General features: G+C 41.8%; 1 protein-coding gene across 2 annotated transcripts in view; it reads left to right on the top strand.

Moving 5' to 3' along the window:
* The window catches only part of LOC116323119 (neuronal membrane glycoprotein M6-b-like), a 50,422-nt gene that overhangs the window by 2,578 nt on the left and 25,484 nt on the right, over positions 1-22,360 (top strand). Inside the window, exon 1 of one of the 2 annotated variants that reach the window (XM_031743379.2) lies at positions 17,805-17,983. The exons of the other annotated variant lie outside the window; for it this stretch is intronic. Within the exon in view, the coding sequence (XP_031599239.1) occupies positions 17,914-17,983 (70 nt within the window). The 5' untranslated portion in view covers positions 17,805-17,913. Of the gene's footprint in view, positions 1-17,804; positions 17,984-22,360 lie in introns of those variants that run through there. 2 annotated transcript variants of the gene reach the window in all.

Genomic DNA, 22,360 nt, shown 5'->3' on the forward strand with positions numbered 1-22,360 from the left:
TTTCCAGTCCAGGCATTACTGCCTGAATGACTGTCATGGATCGAGGTGATCCAAATGTAGGTGCAGAAGAAAGTCTTTAACTTCCCTTAAGTACAGTGGCAGTGGATGTGGGTTGGAGATGCAATGAGCTTGAACCTGCAGGCGACAATCTTCACTGACCACACCATCTGTGACGGAGGACTCATCTCTCCTGTTGTCCTGCAAGCAAACAATCATATTTTTGGAACATGAACTTAATTGCTTTCTTAAAACATTTTTTTCTGCATTTGGTATAAAACAGACTCCAATTTAGACGATCTCAGGCTCCCTCCCACCGGAGAGGTGACATTCAATGTCCCAAATTGTCAGTCTGGATAGCCCTGACCACCACCCAACACACAATAATGTCATGAAAGCATCATTTTAAAAAGGGCTATGCAAACATGGCCAATAACTTTCATTCTAATGATGTGCAAAATGATTTTGGGCACAAAACAGATTTTGCTGTTAGAAAACTTGCAGACTTCACTATATACAGTGTAGACCCTCTAAACTAAGTTTGGGGATGTAATCTTTCAAGAAATGCAGACCAAACTGTTGTTGTTTGTTTACTTACACAGCATGTCTTGTAGAATTAACTGTGGTCACCAGCAACAGCATAGTGCAGTCATATCTCAAGTCTAATAACAGAAGACAGGAAAAGATCAGTGAAGAAACAACTTCCCCAAACCAAAGCACAAATAAAACAATAAGTAAAACAGGCTGATCTAAAGTATGATTAAAGTTCAGCCTGATTAATATAAATGTCACTGACAGTTGCTAATATATTGGAAAACCAAAATACTTACCACTGAGTTGATGTCTTTCTGTCCAACAACAGGAGTGCTGGTCCCGATCGGCCTCAAAGACAGTAAGAAGCAAGCAGAGGGAGAAAAAACAGAACATTTTTCAGAAACTGATTTGATCCTTAATGGCTGTGCAATCATTGTAACATATAGTTTGCCTATGTTGTTAAATAAAGGCTAGATTTGACATTAATAGATGCCACAGATGTTCTACAGCTGCCACAAAGCATGAAAAAAAATAGACGTCTCCGAAAACGTGGGAGCATTTTTGCAAATATGTGATGTCTCGATAAATCGAGCAGATATTTGAAATTTACACAGCTACATTCTCGCCTGAAAATATCTTAAAAGTTTATTTTGTGACCCAGAAAAAGTAATAAGTTTTTCAGCGGCGCTCCTCCGCCATTGCCGCGCTTACAAGTATGCACAGGCTCAGACAACCGTGGCCGACAAATGCGATCCTCCTTTTCCCCAGATTACCCTTTCTGGGTCAGAAAATAACCTTTTAAGATATTTTCAGGCGACAATGTAGCTGTGTAATGCTCAAATATCTACTTAATTTATCAAAATATCACATATTTGCAAAACTGCTTCCACGTTTTGGAGAGCTCTGTTATCCACCCCCACATCCCACACCTACCCCACCCCTAACGGCTGCACCTCCCGAAGAATTTTGTCTGGGCTCTTATCTCACTTATTTATTTCAAACAATCAACAGAAAATTTCACCACATAGTTTTATACAAGGTTTTTAAGGCTGTGGTGTTAATTTTTAAGTAACATGAGCCCAGCGGCAGCAGCAACGCTTAGGCTAACGCTAACTAGCTAGCAAGATTATAAACCTGGTGCTAAACTAAGAGAAGCCACAAAATCAGTTTGAATAAGAGTAAACATTTACTCACCAAGTCAGTGTATCAGGTAAAGATCCACAGCAATGACAACAATAATATCTTGAGCTGACGCTTCTCCAGGTTTGCTCAACATATTCCATAAAAAATGCACCGTGAACATGCGGACTGATCCGAGAGGGAGGAGGACGGTAGTCACGTGGCATTTTCAAAACACATCTTTCATCCTTCCGCACTGAGAAGCAAAACTTCCAGCTTACTTTTTTTTCTAAGTTAAGACAACTCAAATAAATGGAGTTTATCAGCGTTTTTGCATAAAAAGTACTGGTAACTTATTTAAATTGAGTTCTAATAACAAATTGATAAAAATTGAGTTCAGCCTATTTAATATTTTTAATTAAACACAATATTACATTTTACAGTGTACATAATATATGTCAATATATACATATTGTAATTTTTTTGCTACCTTGAAATTGACACCAAAAAACTATGGCACCAATACTGGTTAGTCCCTACTTATAGTTGCTGTAGTCATTTAGAATTATTTAAAATCAAAATGAACATTTTCTCTAATCTAATGCAGCTTACCTCATGCTAAGGTTGGTATATCTGAAGTCTAGGGTCCTTTGCTTTAGGAGGAAGATAAACTGAACTCTGTGATATTGAACAGAGGTTATATACCAAGCAGTGTATTTATAGTATACAGTATTAATTCATGGGTGTAGAGGGATAGCTGTTGACATGCTAACACTTCTTCTTCATGGCATGAAAAGAAAAAACAAACAGAGGACAAGGCACAGTCTGGACTAGTGCTCACGTTCACGTGTCATTTTTTTTCACTGTCATGCACAGAAACAGATCCCAGCAAAACCGAAGAGACGCATGTTTCATGTTTTTGTTAAACTAGCAGTTTTGTCTGTTTGTGTTTTATGGAGGCTGACCTGAAACCAGCAGCGTTCAATTTGATCTCATTAGGCCACTTATTCAAAGTGTTTCTACCTCTTACTTCTCTGCCTATTCCCTCCACGTCTGGATCTCCCCCTCTCTCTTTCTTTGCTTTTCTCTCTCCCATTCATAACATCTGTTTCCAATAAGCCAGCAGGCCTGTTTATCTCCTTTAGGCTGGTGAGAAGTTGAGAACAGACAGGATGTAGCCAAATGACATGATTTACTGCGATGGAGAACAGGAGACATTTTTCTACAGGCAGCCGTCGTAAACTTCTCTGCTTTCAGCTCTCCAGTTTTGCCTGTTATTTCCCCCCAAACTGCTACTTTAGTCCCATCATCGTCAGAATCATCATCCCATCTTTCATCTGCATCTGCTCCTCTCATCATCCCCCTGCTCATTGTCTTCATCATTATTCTTTCCACCACCACCCCTCCTCCCCTCCGCGTCCCCCTTCGTGAATCCGCTCTTTGTGCTCTCTTTTTTTTTTTTGCTGCAGTTCGTCTCTGCTCGACTGCACGTGGAAACTCGTGTCCTCTTCCATCCTCTCCTGTGGATTTTGCTCGGCGCTGATCTGCAGAATGGATAGTGAGCACCACAGCCGTCGAGCAGACAGACTTCAAAGGCTTCAGATTTTCAAGGACTTTTTTATTCTGAAGGAATAAATGATCACTGAGCTGGCAAAAAGGGAGAAAAGTGGACCGATCCACTGAGCTGATTAGAACAGCAGAGTACTGACACTTAGACTAAAGCACTGCTGTCATTGTGACAGCTTGACTGTGCCCCAAAACAGACCACAAATACATGTTTTTAATCTCTGTTTATTAACTTTGCAAATATGAAGTCACTGCTTGTGTAGAAAACTGTATAAAGTAACTAACTATGTAATCTCTATAAACAGTTACTGCATGTAAATGCATAAAATCTGCACCAATCATGTTTCAGCAGGCTTTAGTTGCGTGCAGGTAAACAATCTTTTGCGTGGAGAAAAGCAGGGAGGGTGAACACCTGATAGTCATTTAGCTTTCCTTTTTTTAATGTACACTTGTAAACAATGGCTGGTGCACAGATATGGGAATCTCCAAAGACTGAAGTTTGCTGAATGCACAGGAAGCCCCGTAAAATTGTCCGTGACGCCCAAAGGCTAAGTCAGCAGAGTAGCTGATGGGTTCCCAGATTTTCAACTGTGCATGTGTACTCAAGAAACAGTCCACTTCAGACGTAGTCGCGCTACTGGAAATGCCTCAGTTGGAAATGCCTTAGTTAAACGCACAGGAAGCTGCTCACATGGTTCCCATTTGCACATGGTGCCCAGTGCTATTTGCACATCAACACAATCCAACATCACATGAAATTTGCACTTGGAAGTTAGCAGGTCAAAGTGACTGATCTGATCTACCGATGCTGGATATTTGCATTCTCATTTGAACCTGTGTTGGATGATGTCTAGAAAACTTCAGGGCTGCAGTGCCTGATCAGAAACAGTGCCAGTATGCAGTCATACTATTAGCAGAATGCTTCCTATGTCTGCAGAGGTTTGCTCCTTGTAGTCCAGCTTCCTCGAACTATAGAAGCTGGTTTCATCACTGGAACAAGAAAATTTGTGATCTGTGAGTCACAATTTTGAGTTATTAACTCAAAGTTTCAACTTAATAACTCTTTTTTTTTTTTAAAAAATTTCGACTGATTTCTTAAGACGTGTGAGATAGCAAGTCAAACTTTTAAAATAATAAACCAAAGTTGTGGGGAAAAAAATTATTATGTTTTTATTACTTCTTTGTTTTTTTGCAGTGTTGAAAAAATGATTCATGAAGGAATAATTTTGAGTAAACTGCAACTGAAATATATTTAAAGAAGGAAAGCTTTATTCATTCAAATAGTTAATCATTAAAGAAAATGTGCTTGGCAAAAAAAAAATTGAATGTAAATTTCTGAATGAACTGAAACAAGTAAAGTTCATTTTACATGCTGATTCTGCAACAAAATTACTCTGTGGATAAAACAGAGAGCTGTAAGTGTGGTCACAGATTTTATTGCAACCTATTGTAGCAATGCGTTACTGTCGTACTGTGAGGAAAGTCACACCTCTCCAAGCATCTTTCTATTGTGCTGTTATTCCCTGTGGCATGTTGTTCTCAGGCTTGTGTTGTTTTTGTTCAGTCAAGAGAGTCAAGGAAGACCCTTCTAACAGTTAGGTGAAAAGCTTGTATGCTTTTAACTCCTGCAACTACCTAAAACAACATCCCTCCCTCTTGAAACTCTCAGAGGAGGTTTGAGTTAAACTGACTGGAGCAACACAGACCTTCTCAGTTTTTAAAGCTGAACTTTGATGAGGTTCTGTGGGGCTGGTGAGATGATTGGAAGCAGGTGCAGAGGGCATGGTGGACTGTTGATGATCACACATGGAGCTCGAGAAAGACAACAACAGTTGATGTGGTTTGCTGAGAGTTAAGAAATACCTGTTTGTAAGCCTCCATGGCAGCTATGCACAAAGCGCTTCTTTACAGTCTCCTGAATGACGAGAATTAGTTCCTCAAAAAGATTTGCTTGCTGAATCGTGCAGTGCTTGATCGGAGCTCCAGCTGTGCAATCACACTCACTGAGCTCACAAACAGCTGAATGGTTTATATTCCTCATGATTCATGGCCTCCAAGTTTCCCTGCTGAGTATGAAAGTGATGGTCTCTGCTTTGTTATGACTTTTAAGTGTTTTCTATTTCTTTTAAGATTCAATCAGTATCACTGTTTAACTTGTTGAGCGTGATTTCAGCAGATTAAGTGGCCCGCTCTCACTTTGAAGTGCATTCAGTAAACTAGCTGTACAGTGGTGAGTCTCTTGGTTTGTTAAGTTTGTGTTTATCTGACAACCTTTAACATCTCAAAAGAGAGGAAGGAACTTTGTATGTGTAAGCACATGAGAGGCCATTCATTATTCCCTTGTTCTAACTCCAGACTGCTCATTACCAAGAAGAAAGAAAGGCGTCTATTTAACTCTACCCCTATGAACACATGACTTGAATCAGTCTTTCTGGTGAGCTTATGGCATTCACTTATATTGAAGGTGAGGCTTGGCAATTAAGCACCTTTTCCATTTTACAAGAGCTGCTGACTTCCAGTGGTTGTGAAAAGAAGATAATCTAGAATGACTTGTTTGTATTCATTTTGACTATAGAGCTCTCATTTTGTCTTGTCTTTATGTTTAAATATAGTGTATGCCTTTTTTTGAGAGAGAGAGAGCTGAGCGTAAAAGCAAAGTTCTTGATTTACCGGTCTATGTCTCTGCCCTCACCTATGGTCACGAGCTCTGGGTAGTGACCAAAAGAATGAAATTGCGCATACAAGCAGCAGAAATGAGCTTGCTCCGAAGGGTGGCTGGCCTCTCCCTTAGAGATGGGGTGAGGAGTTTAGCCATCGGGACGGGTCTCAGACTAGAGCAGCTACTCCTCCACATCGAAAGGAGCCAGTTGAGGTTGTTCAGGCGCATTCTGGGTGAGGTGTTCTACGCATGTCCCACTGAGAGGCCAGACCCAGGACAGGTCTGGGAATGCCTTGGTGTTCCCTCAGACAAGCTGGAGGAGGTGGCCGGGGAGAGGGAGGCCTGGGCTTCTCTACTTAGGCTGCTGCACCCGTGACCCGTCCCTGGTTAAGTGAAAATAAATGGATGGATCAGCTGCAGCCCTTATTGGGAACGGTCTTCACTTGGCTGACTAAAACGCGTTTGTCCTACTGCAGCCTCCACAGCTGCAGAACTGAAATAGGTAAGAAAACTGAATTTAGTTGAGTTGACAGTCTTCAATCTACTGACATCTAGTGGTGAGATTTTACACACTGTAACTTTAAAAACTCATAAATAGTTACAGATAACAAATGTCAGGGAAATCTGTTCATGTTTAATTCGTCTGAAAGAAAAAAATATCAGCCTTTGGAGATTTTTGAATCACCAAATATCAGTAACCGTCTAAAAAACTATCATTATTTTGCCCATAACAATGTAAGAAATGAACTAGTAGTATTTGTTTTTCTCTCTTACTATGCTTTTTATTGATTTTGCTATTGTTTGAAGGCATCTTAGTCTTTGTACAGTGTTTTTTAATGTTTTGAAAGCTGTTGCTTAGTGCCCACCCCACTGATTCGGCCTTGACTGAGGCCAATATGTAAACACAGCCCTCACACTTGCTTTCATATTCAGGCTCCTTAAACTCAGCTCAACGGCCACTTTTTATGTGTCGGAATCAGTCGGCGTTGAGAGGACCTGTTGCCTTGACAACGCACTGATGCACAAAGCTGCGAGGCGGGCGTCGTTTCAAATCCCGGCACATGCAAACAGTCACACATCGGATCTCATGAGCCCACGCGGGCAAAAAATAGACGGTACATAAAAATACATACACATGACCCACAGACAGCAGGGGATGCCATTCTGCTTCACCTCCCCTCCCTCCCCTGCTGTTCCCCCACCTCTGCAGTGATGATGATGGTGAAGAAGATGATGATCCCTCCCTGCTTTGCATTTCCTCCACACAGTGACTCATGGCACGCCTGCACACTGTAGATGGGAAGCATCTCTTATCCCACATTGCTGCCGGTGTGTGCTGCAGTTCCGTACAGTAGGTCACAGGTGCAGCAGCCCCAGAGTCACATGACTCTTGAAGGAGGGGGGGGGCTGATGCAGGCAGGCAGTCTGAAGTGGGGTGGGGGTGTGTATATATATGTATGTTTGTTGGTGCGTGGTTGAGGTCGAGGCAGGGTGTGCGCGCAGTTGTTTGGATGGCGATGACAACGTAACATCATGTGGAGCAGACTGTGGACCAAATCTGGGCCAGCAGGATTAGTGGCTCGTCTGATAAATTGCTGAGCGGAGGGTGCCCTGGGGGGATGGGCGTGTAGGCGCGTGTGTGTTAGTGTATGTGTGTCTGTAGGTGTGTGTAGGTTAACCCATGCGTAGTGACAGGAGTCATATATTGTAAATAAAACGAAATGTATGGGAGATGCTCTCCCAGTTAGATTTTATTTCTGTACAGGAGAGGGTGGGCGTTCGGTCAGGCGTTTTGATTGTGTGAGTGAGTGTGAGGATGAGTATGAGATGACAGGCTGAAACAGAAGCTTCAGTGCTTTGTTGTATTACAATTCAGACTAAGAAATCGCAGGGAAAACTCAGAGAAGTGCAGGTGTTTCAGGCAGTATGGATGATGACGAAGCATGATGGGATTAGTTTGCATTAATTTGCATTAAAGTTGCCCGTGTGCCTGTTTCAAGTGTGGAGTTGAGCTAGAGATGGAGGGGACAGGAACAGGGAAAGAAATCCCATTTGTTTCAAACATTCCTTTAAAAATCCACAAAAACACTGGCCTGAATGAAATGTTTGTATTTGTTTTGACATCTTTAGAGTTTGTGTGTGTGTGTGTGTGTGTGTGTGTGTGTGTGTGTGTGTGTGTGTGTGTGTGTGTGTGTGTGTGTGTGTGTGTGTGTGTGTGCATTCAAGGTAGATTAACCTTTGTCAGTATCCGACGTTTTGGTTCAGGAATGAGAGGGAAGTGTCTCCTTGGCGACCGACGGCGGAGGGCGGAGGCAAAACTGGGTCATCATAACCACCACAGATTAAGAGCCCGGATCTGGACATACATGCACACACCAATGAGCAGACACACACACACAGATGAATAAAGGCAGATAAGTCACAAAGGCACATTGTTTCTACTGATAAATTAAAAGGATTGTCTCAGGTTGGAGATGAGCAAGGTGCAGAACTTCAGCCTCACTCTCTGGCAAAGGTTTTCCTTTTAGGGGAAGCCAAAAGCCCATTAAAAAAGCAAGGATTAGACTAAAGCGACAGCGGGAGGCTCATAAAGCCGGCGCTGAGACAATGTTTGTGTGTGCGTTAGTGTTTGTACCAGAGTCTTTGCATGTTTTTGCTCGCTTAAGTGATGGCCTGTTTTCAGCATTAGTGATACAACTCTTATATTTGACTAATGGAGCCAAACACCCAAACATCAGCTGGACAGTGTCTGCAGAGTCAGCTCAGGACTTTGTCTGTGGTTGTCCTTTCTCGCATTTAGCAGCAGGAGATTCAGACACATTAGCGCATGCAGGAGGCAGGACAAGTCACACCCAATCACTGGCTCTGAATTTGGCCGACAGTCACCTCTGTCCTTATATGGCCACATTGGACCATTAAATGACCAGTCTGGCTGAGTAATGTAAAGAAAAATCAGTGCTCCAGTGTACGTGTGAAACTGGTTATTGTGGGGTGAAGCAAGCAAGCTGTGGAAAGAAGAACGAGTATACAATACAATTTGATTCATGAGCCCAATAAGTAAAGTTTACAAAAAGTAACTTAATCAATGCTTTTTATTTACCTTAAAAGTTCAAGGTGATTGCTTTGGTTGCTACAGTAATATACATCCATCCATTCTCGTCCGCTTATCCAATTCAGCATCGCAGAAGGCTGGAGCCTATCCAAGCTATCATAGAGCGAGAGGCGGGGTACACCCTGGACAGGTTGCCAGAAACAGACAACCATTCAGACTTATATTTACACCTATGGGCAATTTAGAATCACCAGTTAACCTGACCCCACTAACTGCGTGTCTTTGGACCTTTGGAGGTAGCCAGAGTACCCGGAGAGAACCCTGACAAACACAGGGAGAACATGCGAACTCCACACAGAAAGACCCAGTCAGATGATCAAGCCCAGAACATTGTTGCTGTGCGTTAACAGTGCTAACCACCGTGCCACCATGCTGCCAGGGCTGAAAATGAAGCTAAGACAGAAGTAGCCATAAACTGCAGTTCCTCTAATGGCTACTTGAGTGATTCAATTTCCCATCAACTCTTATATTAAATTCACAACTATACAAGAGATATAAACATGTTTGCAGCCTGGTACAAAAACGGCTTTGGTCTGAATAACTAGTATCCCTCTTCATATCCTAAAAGTTTGTGGCATGGTTTCTTTGATTGGCAGCCACTTACTTCAATTCAGTTGAACTCATGTCAAGGCAGTTTATATTGTAAGATTAAAACCTTACAATAATAGAGAGAAAAAACCCTAACCCATGAGCAAGCACTTGGCAACAGTGGGAAGGAAAAACTCCCTTTTAACAGGAAGAAACCTCCAGCAGAGCCAGGCTCAGGGAGGTGACGCCATCTGTCACTGAACTGGTGGCGCTGTCTTTTTGGACAAATATGGTTGGCTTGGTTTTGTTGCGTAATTCAAGCTGAACTGAAACTGTTTAATTCTGGTATTTACACTCCACCCTGTCATGCCCTTATAGTCCATTTTCTGAAGTTTGTTCCTAAAAGCTTACTTGGTTGACATGGTAGCTAAGTACATCACTTATTAGTAGCCTGTAGCTACAGCTAACTGTGTCATCATTTCAGCTAAACTTTCTGCAGTCACTCAATTTTTGTTACAACAGTCATTTTGAAATGGGTATGTGTCAAACTGGAAGTGAAAGCTTTATATCCATGCAACCAAAAAGGTCTACACAACTGCAAAGCAGAAGAAACGGCCCACCTTTAATTCTCCATATACTGTTTCTCCTGAAGGATTATCTGATTCTCAGTGACATAGAAGTTGCATTAGACAAAGACAGGCACAAATAGCTCTGAGTGGCGCACAACTGATTTCTCTAGGCACGGACTAACAGATACTGTAGGTCATCATGAGGTCATCCTCTGGGATCAGAGCTCATGGCTTCATAGCTCAACAAAAGAGATGCTTAATGGTGTTGAACAGCGTGTCAGGAAGACAGTTAAAAGGTCAACGCGATGCCTGTAGTACGACTGAGCCTCACACACGAGACAAAGGAGCAGATTATGGAAACAATAACAGGCATTTGAACTTTAGTGCTCTTTGTCACTGTATATTCATCCTGCAATTTGTTTGCATTGGCCTTTTGACAAAGTGATGCAACAGTTCAGATGTATTTATTTTGCAGCAAATCATAGCATAAATCATCTCAAGGCACTTGAAATAGTAAGGTCAAGACCCTTTTAACTCTTTTCCACATAAAGACAAACTCCCCTGTACCCTCAATGACAGTTGTGACCTCAGTATATATCAGTAAAGGTGTGGTTTAATGGCCCTTAGTATAGTCTCTGGGTTTTTAAAAGGTCATGGGCAGAGACCAGACTCAATAACTTCTGATGCACACCCAGTCATTTTGTTCCAGAAGGTCAGTCACATTCGGTGACTCAGACAAAAAAAAAAAAACTAGTTATATTTATTTATACAGCACATTTAAAACAACAACTGTTGACCAAAGTGCTGCACATGTAAAATAATCAAGAGATCAAAAACAGAGGAAGACAAAGTGTGCAATTCCCGCAGTAAACTGTTCCTAGCTTTGAGAGAAGCAATCGAGGCAACTACCAACAAGAGCACAAGATACTAGCTATTTACCTACAACAGGGTAGCAAATACATTAGTTGGAGATAAAGTATCTGAATTTCAGGAACGGGACCGCACCTCCAAACACTCTCCTTCCAGTTCTTATCTATATATGATCCCCCAGTTCTACAAGCTGTTTGCTCTCATTTTCAACCCTTTTCAATTCTTTCGCTTCTTCACTTCTATGTGGTACATGGGGCCAGGCCCAGGAGCCTCCGCCAGTCCCCTTCAAGGCCTTCATCAAACTGCAGCTCAATACATGTTTAAGCCATTCACCTCTTTCTACTAAAACACTCTCAAACCTAAAATGAGGACGTGGGCACAGCGAGTGAAAAGATTATCTAGGCAACTTATCAACTAGCAACCAACCATAGGGTTGCCAACTGTCCTGTTTTAGCCGGGCCGTCCCTTATTCTACCTTAAATGTCTCGTATATTGACCATTACCTGCAGTGCAACTTTCTGTCTAACAGATGCAATTGTGTCAGACGTTTGTCCGCGTCCATCCACAACCATCAGTGACGGCCCATCAAGCGCACCAGATGTGAGGAGTAATACATGATTCATACAAATAAGTTGCTCTGTGGTCTGCATAGCATGATAAACTGGGTAATTGAAGCACCCATTTACAGTATTTTACTTGAATATTTTTTTCTTTTTTGCTTAATTTTCAAAGGAAATGTCCATGTGATTATTTACAGAATTTTCTTTATTGTTTTAGATGAGGTATTGGTTGAACTGAATACCAACATTTTACTGCATTTTTATTATAAGAATATGAACATACTGTGCATATTTACACTATACCCAGCTAGCTGTGCATTGTACTACTGGCACACCAGAGTGTCCCTTATTTGATAGTTAAAAGGTTGGCAGCCCTGAGTTTCAATGTGATGAGTGATGATTGATCACCTCCTACATGGATACAGCTTAAATCTTAACAACTTGCATTTAAACTGTTGTGCAGCTATGCTAATGGCTCTGTTAGCTCACAACAAAGAAGTGCTGTGTGCCAAATGCTAATTCCGAATTAACATGCTAATGGAAAGCAAGATGATAAATAAACACAAGATATAGCTGATATTTATTATAACTAAAGTACAGTATAAATTAAAAAACACTGACCTGTCAATGATGCTGAATGAAAGGTCAAAGGACCCCTCAGGTTATTACCATTTCTCCTAATGGGGAAATTTAAAGTGAATCTATCCAGCAGTTGTTGAGAAATTTCACTCACAATCATAAAATTCGCCCTCATGGTGGTGATGAAAAAAAAACAAAGCTTGCTAAAGTCATAGGAGTTATCCTCTGGGGATCATGAACATCTCTGAGAAAGTTCTTCTAATCCATCATGTAGTTGTAAAAAGATTTCAGTCACCTCCATAAATATGGTTAAGTGTGCTTCCTGCTGCACTTACAGATGTGCACTCAGAAGATGCGAAGCGTCTTGTGGGTGATTGCTTCCATTCACGCTAGACAACTTACTTATTTATTTACACGCAGTCTAACAGTGCACAAGATGATTCTTCCTCACAACAACAGGAAGCGTTCAGTACACTGGCTGCATGTCAACAACAGTAGCCTTCGGCTGAGCTGGTCATGGGAGCAGAAACGATTTTACTGATAGCACACTGAGAAGTTTCATGTCATGGTTATCTCCTTGATTAGATTTTAAGTTTTGGCTGATGGGACATAGAGCCACAGCCACATGAGAAGTTTTCTAGGAACTGATAGCATCGCTAAGAGATCTCAATCACTGCAGCCTGCCGGCAGTGTTTCCCATCTCCATGGAAACAGCAGAGCCTGTATCACTCTGAGACGAGACTGCTCTGATAAAAAGGATGTGACCACCTCCAGAGTATCACGATGGTGTAGAAATATTTAGATTGAAGTCAGTTTGAAGCTGCTCGTGGCTATCGTTGCTGAGGTGCTCATAGGCCCCGGTGTTCTCCTTTTCTTCCTTCTTTTATTCAACATTAGCTCCACATCTGCTCCCATGAAGGAGCTGCAGTGTGCTCGTTACTGTAGTACGACCCAATTTGAGCGCCACTTTCCCTTCTGTGTCGTTGTAATGAGGGAAGACAGGCAGTCGACAGGCACTCATGCCTTTGCCTTTAATGGACTAAGAGAGTTCTGGAGGCAGATAAGAAAGTTTCTGCAGTGCTGCAGAAGCACAGAGGCTTTTTTTAAGCTTAACAACTACTTAAAAATGACCTAGATGTCAGATATTTTCCAAAATCAGCTGTTGCATGGGTCACTTCTCTGCACGGGCTTCAAAAGTTTGCATTTTAAATATTTACTGGCGTCATTGACATTTCCCTGTATGCCCACACAAACAAGCACACTGTTTAGGGTCCAAACTACAGGCCATAGACATGGATTTTGATTTAAGTGTCCTTTGTCTAGTCCTAGGCTCACTCTGTTGTTAATCATTTCACAATAATACACAGAGGCACAGTTCTATACCTGACTGCCACCCCAAACACACAAACACAGTATGCATCCCTTCGATGTGTCAGTTCAGTACAAAGGAGCATGACTCTAAGGATGGCAACATGGCACAGTTGGTGCATCCTTTTCCTTCAGACTACAGTATTTAATTTTAAATTCATTGCCATGTAATTTGGTACAAATATTCATTCTTCCTAAGGAGCAGATCCTGCTGACTTTGGTAATCTCCCCAATTTGTTGTTTGAGTGAAATGTCTGGACAATGAATTCATGCTCTCCACTAAATTTCCATGTAGAACCACCAACAGATTTTAGCTGCAATGCTTTCATCTTTAATAAATTCTAGTTCACAATTATTTGTATGCTAACCCCTTTCAACAAAAGTGAACATTTATTTTGTCATCATACTAGTATAGTCATGATCAGTGTTGGGGTTGTTACTCAAAAACAGTAACATATTGCACATTATTCGCTACTTTTCTGTAAAGTATTGCAGTATGCAACTAAGCAAAGTCAACAGTTCAGCTCAAAGAGACTTTAAAGCAATCGCCACAGTGATTCTTCTGTAGAAGCATGAACAGGTAGGAACTGAGGCTGCAAGCCTGACTGCTTCTCACTGCTTTTGTTACCTGTTGAAGTTCAGGGTCTGAGGTCAACTAGGTTGCATTAGCATGCTGTCTGTGCAGATGTTTGCAAAGATCCAAGTTGTGTTAGCATCGTAATGCAGTTGTTTCTGTCCTGGATGCAGTTTGCATTTCACCATCACGCTCTTGTCCTTATTTCTGTATCTCCACTCCTCAAAAGTTGTAGGCCACTCCACCATTTTCTTCCACCCACACATGAACATAAATGAACTAATAGAATTCAATAACACAAAGAACACAGAGTAACCCCAGCAATCATATGACCTTCAATGAGCAAGCATGACAGTGGGAAGGAAAAAATCCCTTTTAACAGGAAGAATCTTTCAGCAGAGCCAGGCTCAGGGAGGGGCAGCCATCTACCAAGAACAGTTGTGAGTGAGGGGAGGAAGTGACCAAAACTGACTGGTTACCCGGTCACTGTTGGTCACAGGAGCAGCCTATGTGTTCCTTTTTCTGAGGGACAACAGGCCCATTTGTTAAAAGTATCATTTAGCTTAGACAATGAGCTGTTTTTTTTAGGCCCTTGGTGTTTACAGTTCAAGGGCTTCTTCTGTTTGACAGCAGTAAATGTAAGTAATACAAGTGAAAGAGGAACTAGAGAATGATGTGAAAAATCAACTGGCAGGTTGTGCAGAACCTGGTTTGGTGCAGGTCCTGAACTTTTAGTGCTACACAGCATCTTCACTGAGTTTATTTGACAGTCAAATAGTCAGAAAACCAAATAGTCTGTGGTGGTATTGCATTTGTGAAGGTTTTGGCTTATTCTGTGACTCACACACTTAATAATGTTACACAATAATCTGTGAGATGAAGTAAGAGAAGTTTGGAAGAACTCTGTCTTAAGAAATCCTGCTTGGAATTCCACCATAAAAAGAAAACAGTTTTGTTGCGCCTTACTTGGTAGGAATTATGAGGACTCGGACTTTCTGACGTCTCTGGAACGCCAAACTGCATGTTGTGTGTGTATGCGTGTGTGTTTTTAACATTGTGCACATGTGCATGTGTGTGACAGGGTGATCGTGAAGAGTGCCAGGAAGCACTGTATCTCATCTTGTGGACAAGTCCTTAATCTGTGTGACCCAGCAAGGGATTATGGGGGTTCTGGGAGAAAAATGGGACTTGAAGCTCACCCTTCCAGCCTGGTAACTGACAGTTTGAGTTTGTGTGACTCTGTCCTTTTGCATTTCTTCCCTCCTTTCTTCCATGTTTTTTTCTTTTTTTGTCCCAACGCATGACTGTGTTTTGCTACAGATCGAATTAACTACAAAACAGAATTATACCATTTACTGATTATTCAATATCCTCATTGTATGAGCTCTCATTGTTCTATATGGACTACGAAACAGCATAGACTGTAGTGCTTGGCAACTAGTACAGCTAAGTGAAAAGGAAAATAATAATGCCCAGACTTAAACTGAATTAATTTGGTTAATTTGACAGTGGATATAAATGGCCAACTTAAGCATAGCAGCCCTGTAATATCACATTATGTGTCCAGAGGGAAATTCGTTTAGAAAAAAGCTTCATGTTGAGGTATTTGGATACATTTCCCAAGGTTGTTGCTGGTCCTGTTTCTACTTACTTTAGTGGGAAATGCTTTGTTTTAACAAGATGATGACTTTAGCCTCAAACTATCAGTGCTTATTGGGCAATAAATGCAAAAATGTATTCATAAATAATCTCTTGATGGTCATTAAGGTGGATTTTTTTTTTTTGGCTAGAAGAAAATTTACTGGTAATTTTCAGCCAATACATGATCCGTTTTTTTACGGACGTTTGCATAAATGCAAAAATGGTAATTCAGCTCATAGTTTAAAAAAATATTTACTAAAATGGAATTTCCTTTCATTTAAAATGTTTTTGCAAATTTTTTTATTTTATTTTGTATTTCTGTGTCTAAATTCCCTTTTAAAGCTGTATCCACTCATTTTTTCTCACTTTTTAAGCAACACTGGCAAACATTTGCTGTTTCAGGTGCAGAACAGTTTCCTTCATGAAATTATAATGATTAACTTGTTAATTAAAAACCCCAGATGAATCATTATGGGAGCTATTCACAGCCTTTGTATCACTGTGGATTTTTTTTTTTTTTTTTTTTTTTTTTTTTTTTTTTTGGACCACACAAAGAAATAATTATGCTCTATGATAACTATATGTTTTCGTATGGTAGAAGCTCAACTAATCATCTGGCTCCGGTGCAGAAGTGTGCTGTCATTAAAGGGAATAATACTTCTTACCAAACTCCCTTGACTCCTACATGTTTTTCGTGCTGTCTCGTTGGGTGGTCATTCATTTATGCGGCAGGCTCAGGTTTCCTCATGGTGCTTAGAGCCATTCAAATGTCAAAAAGTCAGTGTGATTGGAGACCCTCTTGGATTCACCAGCATATGGTGCAGGGCAGGGTGTTAATTTCAACCCTCAGGGTGAATGGACCCACTAAATGTCATATATGTCACGTTAGCCATTCTGGCGTCTGATGTTTTGTTAGATGAAAACATCAGGGGCTGTTGGGGTGGGGTGGGGTGAGGGGGGATTTCCTAAACTGTTTTTGTGAGCTGAGCTTTGTCTAAAATAGGGACGCGTGGGCTCAAATTAAAATCTTATTTAAGAGGATTCGGGACAGATGGTGTCCCATTGTTTGGGGATGTGTTTATTATTAGAAAATGGGGTGAATGATGAAAAACTGCACAACACACTCCCTTGACCCCCACTTTGCATATACACCCCCACTTTGTAGGCATTTCACTGGGGTTCGAGGACCCACCTTAGTCAGTTTTTCATTAGATTGTGGGAACAACTAATCAGCAAGGAAATGCAGAGGTGAACGCATGGCTTTGTACCAGTTCGGAAGCTCTAATTGGTCAAAGATGGTTCGGTCAGAGCTCAAATTAGTTTAATTGAAGCTACTTAAACACAACAGGAAAGCAAGAGATTGATTTTGAATGAAACATAACCATTATGCAACACACAACCGAGCGTGCTGGCTGTTAATGAGAGCTGAGTGGTTGCTCAGAGGTGTTAAAATAACTGATGTTCGATGTGAGAGAAAACTCAAAATCAGTCACTACCTCCTTTTCCCAGCCTTCCTGCTCAGGTTCTTGCTGGCGTTTATCTCACACAGTTACACTCTGTTACAGCATCTCCCTCTTTTCCTCCCTTTTCCCTCCCTCCCTTCCTCTTTCTGCCTCCTTCCATCCTTCCCTTCCCTCCCTCATTCTCTGTTTCTCTCTTAGCTCACCAGATGGAGAGGGGGCGGTGAGTGTGTGTGTGTGTGTGTGTGTGTGTGTGTGTGTGTGTGGTTGCATGCATGCATGGTTACCCGTGAGTTTGCATATTGAAATCACCTGCACATTTTGTCCTTATTCAAGCAAACAATAAAAAAAAATCAAAATCACAGGAAGCCACAGATGAAACAGCCTGACAGGATTTTTTTTTAATTATTATCATTAATTCCCTTTTGCAATAATATATTATCAAAATATATTTAGGAAGTAATTTACATCATGAGGATGATTTTGGGCGCCAAAAAGGGAGTCGGCTGCCATTATTTTGGGGGCATTATTCTGTAACACGGATGCGTGTGCATTTGCATTTCGAAACTGAATTGTTGATATAGACAGAGAGACGGTGGCGAGCTTAAATAGGGAGAAGGAGAGATAGCGGGAGAGAGAGAGGGAGGGTGTGTACGAGAGAGACGGAGAGAGAGAGAGAGAGAGAGAGCATCCAGTCACCAGGATAGGTTCCATCATCCACACACTGTAAGGTACAAGTGCAAGTAGCCTGCAAGGAGACTATATTCCCCTAAAATAATGGACGGGACAAAGCCTGCCATGGAGTCCAACGCAGAGGAGACTCAGGACGAGGGACAGGAGAGCAAAGGTACGCTCAATCCGCCGCTGGCATTTGCGCGTTTTTGGCATTTTTTCCCCCTCTCTTTGGAGACATTTGCGTCTGCGCCAGCGCGAGCGGGTTTAACCTACATGCAATGGCTTTCTCGCTTGCGCGCGACACAATAGCAGGGCTTTTTTTGTTCTGCGGCCTCACACCTATTTGAGGGCGATTTGGCGACGTGGGAATATGGTGATCGAGATTATTGCGCGCGGTTTCGAGCGCAATTTAAGGTCTTGCTTTGTGATTTCAAAGAATGTATGTGTGTGGCGGAGACAGATGCAGGGGGGAGACAATGAGGGGGTGGGCGGCTTGATGCGCTCGGGAAGGTTGCTCGTTCTGGTTTTATGGAGCATGCATTAATGCCAATTTGCTTTTGCGTTGCTGCGAGATCGTGAGCTCATTCCTGCCTAATGAGCGGCTGATAACGGGGCCGCGCGCCGTGCACGGCTGCATTATTGTTTTCCGCCAGGTGGATCCTCCCGCCGCAGCCGCTTCGATTGTTATCGGCGGAATCCATAAGGGCTGAACAGTCAGGAGCGCGATTAATCGAATATAAAAGAGATTCTTATTTGTTGTTGTTTTAAAAAAAAATAATTAAAAAAACAGCTTTTATTAGACGAACTGGAGACTACGAAACAATCACTGATCCCGTTGGCGCAAAAAGATGGTCGTGTCCATCATTTAGAACCCAGGCGCACTTGAAACAGAGCCTCTGTGTGATGCACGCATGCCGATTTGGACCCCTGCGCCATGCTCGTTTTTATATAATACAATGGAAATGTAACAATGTATGTCACACTATCAGTGGTTAAAAATACATTTAGACCTTTACATGCACATGGAATTAATTTACAGGCGCAAACGTGCAAACAGCCTGTCACCTGTCAAAGACAAGCAAGCAATTAGATATTTTTCCCTCAAAATCCTGCTCAAACTGTTGCTCATACTGACTCTGTGTAGGCGTGTCTTTGTGCGTCGGAGGACTCGACGTCCATACAGAGTGGATGTGACTGATTTGTTTTCGTTGTGGCCTGGTAGTAAAGATCACATCCTGCTGTTTGGGGGCAGCTGAAAACAGGCCGTGGTGATTATAGACTTACTAAAATGTGAATGTGCAGCACAAACAGTCTGAGGTGTAAGTCGTAATTTAGTCAGTGATGGGTGTTTTAAAGATAAACACCTTTTTTATGTTTACACCTGGGGAAGGGTTGTGTTTCAGCTGATCAGACATCCTGCCCTTAGGCCTCCTTAGAGAGGAGGATAGGTGACACCAAGTCAGAGTGCATACGCCTGGAGGGCTTTGCACAGACACTCACCTCACAGCGCCATGCAGTGTCTTCTGCTTTATTGCTTCCTCTTCTGCAGATTGCATTCACAGTTGTGTGTGAACCCATCTTAAAATGAAGTGTTTATGCTTGAAAACATAAATATATTTCTGCAGCATGTATAAAACAGGCTAAAAATGACTATATTGGAAGCAAATATTTACATTTATACTTTTAGTGTTAGATTGGATTCGGTAAGTTTGGAAGTAAATCTTTATTCCTAGTTAGAAATTAAACTAGAAGCACATACTCTGTCAGTAAGTTTACATGGTTTTGCTGGAACTCTGACTCGTTTATTCCTTGGTCCTGTCTCGGTGATATTGCTGGGTCACCGTTTGTCTGTGACGTAAAGTTCAAAAGAGTGGGGTGTCCCTCAACAGTGATGTTTCAAAAAGATATTACATCATCTTCTCCCAAGGCATCCTGCCACGCGCACGCCCATGTCCAATGAGAGCCTTTTGTGTGACTTCAGCTGAGCGATTGGGCGAAGCCTCTTTAAAGGCCTCTAAAGATAGAGAGCCATATTTATAGCTATCGATTGAGCCCTTGAATTCATTAATGACTATTTTCTGAAATAGCGAAATTATAACGCAGCTGCTTTCTCCCAGTTCTGCAGCCTCGGCTGCTGTGCTCCAGGTGTGACGTTGCGCAACCAAGTCCACCTACACCAGTGGCCCAAAATAGACCGGATTGGAGGATGGCCTATTTGTTGGTGTAATCATTTGTGTGTGCCTTTGACATCTGGAATGTGACCATAAGCTTGTAGCATCCCTTAAGAAGCTGAAGACTTAAAGTTGGGGCAACAAGGCGAGCGCTGTCATGTAAGGCGCTTGTGTCGGTGTGTGCCAGCGTTTCTGAATCAGGAAGCACATGTACGAAGTTTGGAGTAAACACTTAAACAATCCCAGATGCTTGGTGTCACAGTCGGAGGCTCAAGGCAGGATTTGTGCTTAAATTGTGATGCTTGAGTTCCTATTTCTGCAGCGGATTCTTCATGTTTAGTTTTAAACGACTGATTAAAGAACTGCTTATGTCAGCTGATTGCGGTTACATCCATTGTGGCACTGTGGGTAACAGGAAATTGCAGCAAGAGCAACAAAAAGTAGAGTTTTTTCTCTTTGTAGAGGCTTACACTTTTTTCATCCACTCAATGTCATGGACACATTTCGTTAAAATCTAAATGAATGCTAAGTGCTACCTAATGGAAGTACACTGCAAAAGCAATGGGGGCCTCCACCCTATGGAGACAGCCAGCTCCCGCCAAATAGCTCGAACAGCATCTTTGTGATAGTTCTTATTATAGCAGGTGTTTCCACCTGTACATAAAAGATGGATTTAGGAAGTGTCTTAAACCTGCATTCTTTCTAACGGCCAGCATAGGGCGGCTCCGATGGAATTCCAATTGTATAAAAGGCAAAAGGGAAACTGCCGTTTGTTGCCTTGATCTGTGACCTCAGGAAATTTTTTTCTCATGAGTTTATGGGCTATTGAATGAGCACACAGCATCCTTCTGAGCCTGAGTCCGACCCACCCATTTCTCATCCGGTCCAAAACTATGCAAAGTCCATCCTTTATATACAGCATGTATGTCTTCAGGATCATTTTTGCCACAAAGAGAGACAAAGTGAAAACATTACAATTGAGAAATCTGTCCGTAATGTAAATATTTAGAGTTTCATGCTTCAAGTTCTGTACTTTAGAGGATGTGTAGTTAGATATAATTTTTTTAACTTTCTTGCCAAAGTCAAGTCTGTCAGTTAGCGTTTAGCATGAAGACAGGAAGCAGTGAAGCAGCTGGCTGTCATGGTGTATCTAGTTTTAGAATATTATAAGTGAACTGAGTCATAAGTATGATATTATAGCACAAGTATGATATTTTAGCACACAGTTTGGATTATTTCTCTTCACATTACTCGCTTCCATTAGCTACGTTCCCTTAGCTGCAGCTCTATTAGCCAATCATGGTAAACAGAGTCTATGTTCTTAATTGAACCTTCATTGTGTCTGTCTGCAGGGTCTCTGTGTGACATTTTGCTGAGAGTAATTACAAACTGGAAAATGAACACAGAACACAGGCGTGGTTTATAATCGGGGGTGGGTAGCGGGTGGTGTTTTGGTGGGTTCGGATTGATCCTTTTGCTTGATTGCTTCCTATAATCTCTAATCTGTGCGTGTGTGTTTGTGCGTTGAGGTGCTCTGAGCTCAGATAATAAGACATCATCTATGCTCTCTGAGGTGCAATTATATCAGATTTCATTAGGCTGAGACAGTTTGATTAGCGAAAGCAAGCATCTCTTTTTTTTTAAAAATTTTTTTTACCTTTAATGTGACTCCCTGAAGCGGCTTTAAGCGCTTGAAAGTGGCCCTGAGCGCATTTCAACTTGCTGCTTCTGTCCTGCCCTTTGTTGTAAATGCTTGGCCTGTTCACACACACACACACACACACACACACACACCGTCCTTCCCTCCCCTGCTTGTGTGTACGTGCAGGCCTGCTCTTACATAACCCAGTGCCGGCTCGCCGTCCTTGGTTATGATGTTCAGATCAGAACCGTAAGAGATTACATCATCGTCTGGAAGGATACAGGTTTAGTCGAATTTTCTGCATGGAAGGGCAGAGCTGCTGCTGCAGCTTCTGAAGCACAAAGAGAGTTCCTCTCAATCAGGCTGTTTGTTTTTTAATTTTTTTGCTTTCTGCCGTCTTACCCATATCTGCATTTAAAAATTCTGAATCTTACAAGACTCTCGCGCTAAAGCAGACTGAAGGGTCTGGATGTCTTTATGAATTTCAAAAAGCTCCTTTTCTTGGCTAGAATCCAGGCCAGCGAGAATCTAGCCAGATTTGACAGCTCATTTTAGCGTTTAAAATAAAAAAGTTTTTTTTTAAATTTTAAATCAATTCAATTCACTTCAATCCCTTCACTCTTATTTTGAAAGTTCTGTTTCCACTAAACAACCAGTCCTGGCCCTTCCTGTCACATGTTTCCTAGAGAATCTCTCGCCCCATGGTCAGACAGACTCCAGAGCCACCATAACTGTA

The sequence above is a fragment of the Oreochromis aureus genome, linkage group 23, assembly GCF_013358895.1.
Source record: "Oreochromis aureus strain Israel breed Guangdong linkage group 23, ZZ_aureus, whole genome shotgun sequence".
Lineage (NCBI taxonomy): Eukaryota > Metazoa > Chordata > Actinopteri > Cichliformes > Cichlidae > Oreochromis > Oreochromis aureus.